The 8,252-nt window shown below is 35.6% G+C and overlaps 1 protein-coding gene across 1 annotated transcript; it reads right to left on the bottom strand.

Moving 5' to 3' along the window:
- Positions 1–2,780: 2,780 nt before the first annotated feature.
- On the bottom strand, positions 2,781–3,245 carry LOC131639135 (uncharacterized). The gene is made up of 2 exons (XM_058909639.1): positions 3,096–3,245; positions 2,781–3,011 (listed from the first exon to the last, which is right to left on the bottom strand). The coding sequence occupies exons 1-2, from the start codon at positions 3,243–3,245 to the stop codon at positions 2,781–2,783; spliced, it is 381 nt and encodes a 126-aa protein (XP_058765622.1).
- Between the last annotated feature and the right edge of the window lie 5,007 nt (positions 3,246–8,252).

The raw sequence follows: 8,252 nt of genomic DNA, 5'->3' as shown, positions 1-8,252 counted from the left end.
GTACAAGGACTGAATGCAAATCTTATAAGCATCAGCCAACTATGTGATGAAGGATTCTATGTCAGGTTCACTAAATAAGAGTGTATTGTTACCAATAAAGAAAAGGCTAAATTACAGTTTTGGTCCCCCTGTTTTAGTGTTTTCACGATTTTAGTCCCCCTATTTTGTTTTTAAACAATTTTGGTCCCCATCCTCACTTTGACTACCGAAAACGTCTGTGTGGCACTTTTTAAATTACTTGGCATTTTTAATTATTTCCATGTCATTATAAATAAATATTAAATACTAAATAAGTTATTTTAAGTTATTTTAATACATTAGTTATTAAACAGCAAAAGAGAGGAGTTTCACCATTGCTAAACGAAGTGAAGAACGAAGGGAAGAAGGAGGAGTTTGGCATGACGAGAACAGGATAGTCCTATCGCGTCCAAATCACATCCCTTCCTCCAACAAAAAGCATCATTTCCAAGTAATTTCGAGTTTGTGCTAGGTGCATCATTTGTTGTTGTTCAATTGAAAACCCTAATTTTCACCGTGATTGTTCAATTGTAATTCATAGACAGAAATGTCTTCTTCTAAGTCTAAGCCAGATGAGAAGTTTTGTTGTAGGTATGTTGTGAATTGAAACTTTGTTGTTGTGAACTGAGATTTGTTCATATTTTAATTTCTAAAAAACTTTGTTGTTGCGAACTGAAACTTTGTGTTTCTTATGATTATTAAGATGTTGTATTCTTTTTATTTGTTATAGGCCAGCTGAAAAAAATGCAGTTAGGTGAAGGATTAATCATGGGGGGTACTTTGTTCTTTATCCTTGCAAGATCTATGTTAATGGATATGTAGAAGAACTGAATTGGGAATTTGATGTGGATTATATGTGTTACATGGACTTTATCAAGGTTATAAACAAGTTGGGTTATGTAAAAATCAAGGGCATGTGGTATAATCACCCAAAATTTTCATTTGAGCGTGGGCTAAGACCTTTTGACAATGATGCAGACGTGCTGAAATTCGGGGAAGACATGAATGACTACGATATTGGTAATATCTATGTTGAGCATGTAGTAGATGAACCAGATGTTTTAACAGAAGAAGTACATATGGAAGAAGTGAATGTTGAAGAGAGGGAAGAAGTGAATATGGGCGAGAGGGAAGAAGTAAATGAGGATGAGAGTGAGGAAGAAGTAAATGTGGAAGATAAGGAAGAAGCAAATGTTGATGAAAGTGAGGAAGATGGAGATTTTGTGCAAGACGAGAATGATGATTTGGGGGATAGTGAATTTGATGACTTAGTTGAGGATGATTGGGATTGGACACACAAAATACCAAGCCACACATTTATGCAAGAAAATAATGATGCAACCCAAGTCTCCTCAAGATAAGAACCAACCAAAGTATCTGATTTTCAAGAAGCCTATGATGTTGAATCTGATTTTAGAATGCCCGAAAGTGGTGATCATGTGAGATTTGAGCTTGGAATGTCATTTGCCTCAAATAGTCTTATTAGAGAGGCAGTGAAGTCATTTGCAATGGAAAAGATGAAAAACTTACATATCACGAAAAACGATAAGAAACGAGTTATTGGTAGGTGTTATAAGGGTTCTCCCTTTTACATGAGATTTAGTAAAAGGGTAACGAACGAATACTGGAAGTTGGTGAGCATGACTGATGATCACACTTGTCATAGGCATGCTAAGAATAAGCAAGCTACAACAGAATGGTTGGCTAAGAAATTTATACCACTCTTGAGACATACACCTGAAATGAGGCCAAAGGGTTTGGTTGCAGAGTCACTTGAAAAGTGGGGTGTGAAGTTGTCGTCAACACAAGCATATAAGGCCAAAACAAGAGCATTGTAACTACTACATGGAGCTGAGACTGAGCAATACACATATCTGAGAAATTATGTTGAGGAGCTCAGAAGGTCTAATTCTAATACGACAGTGATAATCAAGTGTGATATGTATGGTGTTGGACCTGTTTTTTTAGAGGATATACGTAAGTTTGGGTAATGTAATAGATATAAACTAGATAGGATATCATATGGACAATGTAACAGACTTATGAGTAATGTGTCAAGCTTTTGGGCAAATGTATCAACCTTTTGGGAAAATGTATCAACCTTATGAGCAAATGAAAAAAACGTATGAGCAAATGTATCAACCTTTTGGTTACTGATGCTTACTAATGATACTGAGATTAACGGATGCTTACTGATGTTATTGGAATTGTATTTGACCATAATTATATAATGCCTTTGTTTAGTGCTTGATGTTACTGAAATGAATATAATTATATAGTGCAAATGTATTATTGTTTTGATAGTTACTGTCATTGTTGTTTTGCAAATGTCAAATGTTATTGTCATTGTTGATTGGATCTGTCATTAGGCAATCTAAATAGCTTACCATTATTTTGAAATTGAACTATGTACTGATAATTGCACCATGTAATTGAACCATAAGCAATCTAAATAGGCTGATAATTTTGAAATTGAACCATGTACTGATAATTAAACCATGTAATTGAACCATGGTTACCATCTAAATAGATTTACAAATAGATTACCATTATTTTGAAATTGAACCATGTAATTGAACCCTAAGCAATCTAAACAGGCTGATAATTTTGAAACTGAACCATGTACTGATAATTTTGAAATTGAACCATGTACTGAAAATTTTGAAATTGAACCATGTACTGATAATTTTCATTGTCAAAATACATTACACTAATATTACATTATCATTTCACTAACAATACATTATCCAACAAACAATACATTATCCAACCACAATTTTTAACAACAACACTAATATCAGAACCCAAGACAAAACCAAAAATGTAACTAAAAACTTGACTTTCTTTTTTAAGTTGTCATCAGTCTTCTTCACCAATAATTCCTTCTCCAAATTGTTAACTTTATTCAATAATGAGTTGATGACCTCATTTGAACGTTCCTCCAGTTGCTCATCATACCACTCAAAATACGCACATCTTTTCCTTCCTTGTAACTGTATAACACACGACCATTTCCCAGTGATTGAGAAAATTAAAACATTTATACAAGCATTAAAAAATTAGGGATTTTGAATTACCTTGTATAACCCACAACCATAGAACCTTTGACCTGGATTCGGATATGTCCAAGAAGTAACAAGGGGGGCGTCCAACCCACAATAATACTGCAGCCTTCTTCTCCTAGAATGAGAGAGGTTGCTTGAAATGCTAAATGCTTCAGATGCCATAGGAAGGAGAGATTGCAGTGAAACGCAGAAGAAGAAAAATAAGAAAGTAGACCGATGTGTGTGCCACCCTTAAATCTGAAAACACGAAGAAGAAGAAGCAGCTTCATAGAAGTGAAACCCTAGCACACTCGAACACGAAGAAGAATATGTGTTTCATAAATAACCCATTTGTAATTATAATTTTAATATTTAATTATAATGACATGGAAATAATGAACGAATTAAAAATGCCACGTAATTTAAAAAGTGCCACATGGGCGTTTTTGGTAATCAAAGTGGGGATGGGGGACCAAAACTGTTTAAAAACAAAACAGGGGGACTAAAATCGTGAAAAGACTAAAACAGGGGGACCAAAACTGTAATTTAGCCTAAAGAAAATGAAGAAGTCATGAAGGGAGTCAGATCTGAGAATAATTGTTATCTATGGGAGCCTAAAAACTCCAAGTTACTGACTACTTGTCCCATGGACAGAGAGAAAAATGAGGGAAAGGATCAAGAAAGAACTATCAAATTGGAGGTTCCAGTTCCCAGAACAAAGATCCAGACAGAAGAAGTGGATGAGTCTGATGATGAGTCTTATATTGAAGAACTCACCAACGAAGAACTTGCTACTGGATACACCGAGGTGTGTCTACTAAATGGAGAACTAAGCAAGAGACTGACAGTGTATAAAAATGCTTATGCCCTGTTACAAGAAGAAAAAGTAAATCTCATGATAAACATTGTTGACCTAGAGGGAAAACTGCGAGACACAAAGAAGAGAAAGAAGCTCAATCGAGAGCCTTAACATCCGAGAAAACACGCACCTATCTCAGCCAAGAAATGCTATCAATGTGGTAAGATAGGTCACTTGAGGTTCTCTTGTACTGAAACTCATCCATCCACCAAAAGAAATACCCCTCAACAGGAAAAACTGACCAAGATAAAGCCATCACAGCGGAAGTCATGTGTGAACTCTAAACACTCAAGCCATGACAAAAATGAGGAGGAGGCTGTAAAGAAAACAAGAAGCTCTAGAAGAAGGAAACCAAGACAAGATAAAAATCACAAAAAAGACAAGTGCATTCCTGGTACAAGCAAGAACATGACAATAATGGGGGATGTTGTAGAAGGAGGTGAGTCTGCTACCTCAATAGAATATGACAATGTCAAAACAGATGTCTTAACATCAAAATATGCTGAGAACCCAATTATGCGCATTAAGACAAAAAAAGCCTCCGGAATTGATGAATGCTCATCAGCAAATATCCAAAATGCCCTCCAAAAGGAGATTATTGTTCAAAACCAAATCCCAGGAGCTGTCAGAAGATCAAGGAAAGCTGTGATAAATGCGCCCAATGACATCCAGACTAGAGATATGAAAGGAGAAGTCCATCTGTTCAAGAAGGATATTGCACAGAACTTGGTCCCAAGGAAGGTATCCATTGACAATCAGTTCCATTTGAGAGAGGAGACTAGAAATAGACCAAGCTTCAAGATTCTGGATGGAAAGAGCAAAGGACTCACAATTCAACCTGAGAAATCAAGAAAGCAAGGAGAGCATGATCTTTCTGATCAGAACTGAAGATGTGAATCTGATGACATGTATGATTCCTACAAATATTTTGGGGTGGTCTAAATCAAGTTGGATACACCAAAGTGTATATAATCAGAATGTCAAGTGGAATGTCATAACTATGCCCTGCTACATCAAAAATTGTGTAGAGGACAAACATAATTCTACATAAAGGTTAACTACTGATCTAGATGTTGTTAATAAGCTGGATGTGAAGGTCCTCCTGGTTCACAAAAAGATCCTTCAACTGTCATCCCACTACGACAACTCTAGTGTAATCACAAATTGCACTTTTCCCACAGAAACAGGTTTAAAACTCACTCACTTCATTGAGATGCCTCAACAATCTCTGTTCCTCTCGTTCAAAGCAATGTTTTGTCTAAACATGCATACAGAGGTAACTAGTCCTGACATGATCTTGACTGACGCACAATTGAGAATGGAGCATATGGTGCATATTGAAGATGATTCTAAAGATAGTGACAAGAATGTTCCTAACAATATCAATGACATTTTCACAAAAGCTCTTGATGCTACACAGTTTGAAAACTTGTGGAGCAAGTTAGGACTCTGCATCCTTGAGGAACCATAGATTTAAAAACAAAAAAAAATATTTTGGGGAGAAGACAATAGTTTGCTTTGGCAACTTTTGTGGCCAAATAGGGGAGAAGTAGAAATGTCATCCCAGAACAACAAGTATGATGGTTGTGTGATCAATAAATCTAAAGTACTTATTATTTTTGTTTTGATCTGTTTGGGCTTCTGCTGCTCTTGTGGCGTGGTTGGTTTTGATATCTTTTAGCACTGTGTGCATACTGGTGGTGTATGCTGTCTGTACTGTATTAGCTCTGATTGCTCTGATTATATTTTGGTTGCTTTGTTTCTGCTGCAAGTGTTTCTCTGATATGGTGTGACAGGTTGTTTTAGCCAAAAACTTGCCAAAGGGGGAGATTGAAGATGTTTTCATTTGGATGCATTTGTGGTAAAACATATCTGAGTGTTTAATGTCTTGAATGATGTCATGACATGTTTGATATTGTGTTATGCAGGCTGCATATGTGTTAAGCTAATACAGGTTCTGTAGTGAATGTCATGACCGATGTCATGACATCCTTGTGTGACACCAGGAGCTGTAATATTTTATTAATTGTGTTTCCTGATTTCTCTCAATCTACAATTTAGGAAACCTTTTATTGTGTGTTGAATATTTCGTCCAGAAGATTTTACTGACAACACATTCTGTAACAACCAGATGGCGTGTAAATTAGGTTAACTTTGATAACCCTAATTTGTTTCTAAAAAAGCCCAAGGCCTAAGAGCTGCATATAAAAAGTCTACAATCCTAGTTTAGAACGCAGAGAGAGTAAATTGTTAATTGTGAAGAACCATAGTTCTGTAGCTGTCTCTTGTACTCCAAGCAATTGTCTTTGATGATTGCGTTGGAATAGGTTGTTTGTGTTAATTGTCACTCTAAGCTTTTAAGCACGAGTCTGTGTCTCTTGATTGAAGCTTTTAAGCAGATCAAGGCGTGTTTTTGAAGTGTGTCTTCTCTCTGAATTTGTTTAGTGTTTATTTGTAATCACTGTTGTGATTAAGGGGGAGTGAGTGGAGATACTCAGGTCTAGGAATAGATTGGAATTACATTGGGTAGGTTTTAAGTGAGGAGTTGTAAACAGGGGAGTTTAACTCCGAATTAATTCTGCTTATATTGGATTCCCTCCCTGGCTTGGTAGCCCCCAGAGTAGGTTGTCTGAACCGAACTGGGTAAACAATTCTGTGTGTTCTTTATTGTTTTTATGCGTTTCTGTTTTAATTATTTGTGTTGTGTAATTGTGGATGTCATAACATCCAGTACGTCATCAGGCGTGAGTTACTAGAATTTTCATAGTTGATGGTTATTGTGATTCCCGCTACTTAAAGATTAACATAACATTAGATTGAAATAAAGTCCATGTAGAAGTTGAAGTGATAGATTATTACCTGTGACAAAATCTTTGATTGAGGTTGAGATTGTGATAAACTCTCCATAGTGGTTATTTCCTTCTTTGCTACTTTTTTCCTTCTTCACATATCCTGGTTTGTTAGGTCCTTTGCATGTATTTTCATAATGACCATTTTCCCCACACTTTGGTCATTTCACTTCATATATTCTTTTAACATTGGGTTGTACGCTCCCAATCATATCTTTTGTAATTGAATCTTTCCTTATATGCTTTTTTGTCTGCTAATCGGTCTATTCAACTTGGGTGATTCTAGCTTAGGATGCTCTATAACTGACCAAAATTATTCGTTGTTGACAGGTCGAATATAGTGATCAAAAAGTAGAATTCAAAGCCTGACCCCTTTTAAGGTCATGTTGTATCATTAATCTTTGCTTCAATTTATTTACAACCCAATCTCTACTAGCTCGTTTTTCCCTAAACACTATACAACATGTATGTTCTAGATCGATTGTTTTAATATGATAAGTGCAACTACCATTAGTTTATGAACATAAGGCAACCCATTGGCATTCCTCAACACAACATATAACCCTAGCTCTTACCTTATCAAATTCCACTTAATTTCCCATCTAAGAGCAAAGTTCACATCTTTCATAACAATCTTAAAATCTTTCATTTTATAAATTTCATCTCAGCTTCTATCCCAACTTCACCAAAAAACAACATTAGAGTTAAAAATTTGAAATTTAAACTTTGAACTTCCCTCGGCGTTTGTGGATTCTATAGTCCTCATATGCTCAAAATATTATGCATACCTAGAAGATTCAAATGAAATTGTGCCACTATATTCCCTATTTGATTCAACCAACTTTCCAACAATCTTTCACTGGTTTATATTGACATCATCATCTTCATAAATTTATTGTCGGACTCAAATTCATCACTATCAGAGTCACTTACAAACGCTTATGCAAATCAACACAGTGGAACAACGACACAACAAAAACACACTAAATCACTCTCAACTACACAACCATAGAAAAACGATACACATATCTAAAAATAGAACTACTACCGCCCTTGAAAGAACAGGAAGTGAAATCAGCCAAGAACTAGACAACTTCGTTGGCTTCGGCGAAATATTTTTAGACTTATGGCTTTGGCGAAAGTTTGAACGACATTAAAAAATGAAAAAATAGATGCATATGTCAACATTGGTTTGGTTTGAAAAAATTAATAACCCATATCAATATGTCATTAAACCATTTTACGGTAGGATATTATTGATGCTAAGTTTATAATAAAAATCAAACTTGCTTTTGTGTTATTCTCTGGTACGATATACATTGTCTTCTCTGGTTAAATATATTATCATTAGTATCGTCGATGCCATCAGGAATGATCTTGTTAGAAACGAAAGGTGTGGTTGTGTGGGAGGAGAAAAAACAACGACAAAGAGAATATGAAAGAGTAGAGACTGAAGAGAGAACCTTGGTTCTTTCTCTTTCT

Source organism: Vicia villosa, unplaced genomic scaffold (genome assembly GCF_029867415.1).
Source record: "Vicia villosa cultivar HV-30 ecotype Madison, WI unplaced genomic scaffold, Vvil1.0 ctg.002544F_1_1, whole genome shotgun sequence".
NCBI lineage: Eukaryota > Viridiplantae > Streptophyta > Magnoliopsida > Fabales > Fabaceae > Vicia > Vicia villosa.
This window is presented reverse-complemented; position numbering and strand designations above follow the sequence as displayed.

What these genes read in the sequence shown, in the direction of transcription:
- LOC131639135 (XM_058909639.1), bottom strand. Translation starts at nt 3,245, where the DNA reads ATGGCATCTGAAGCATTTAGCATTTCAAGCAACCTCTCTCATTCTAGG. An exon ending in ATGGTTGTGGGTTATACAAG is followed by an intron (nt 3,012 to 3,095) that starts GTAATTCAAAAT and finishes TGTGTTATACAG; the next exon opens with TTACAAGGAAGGAAAAGATG.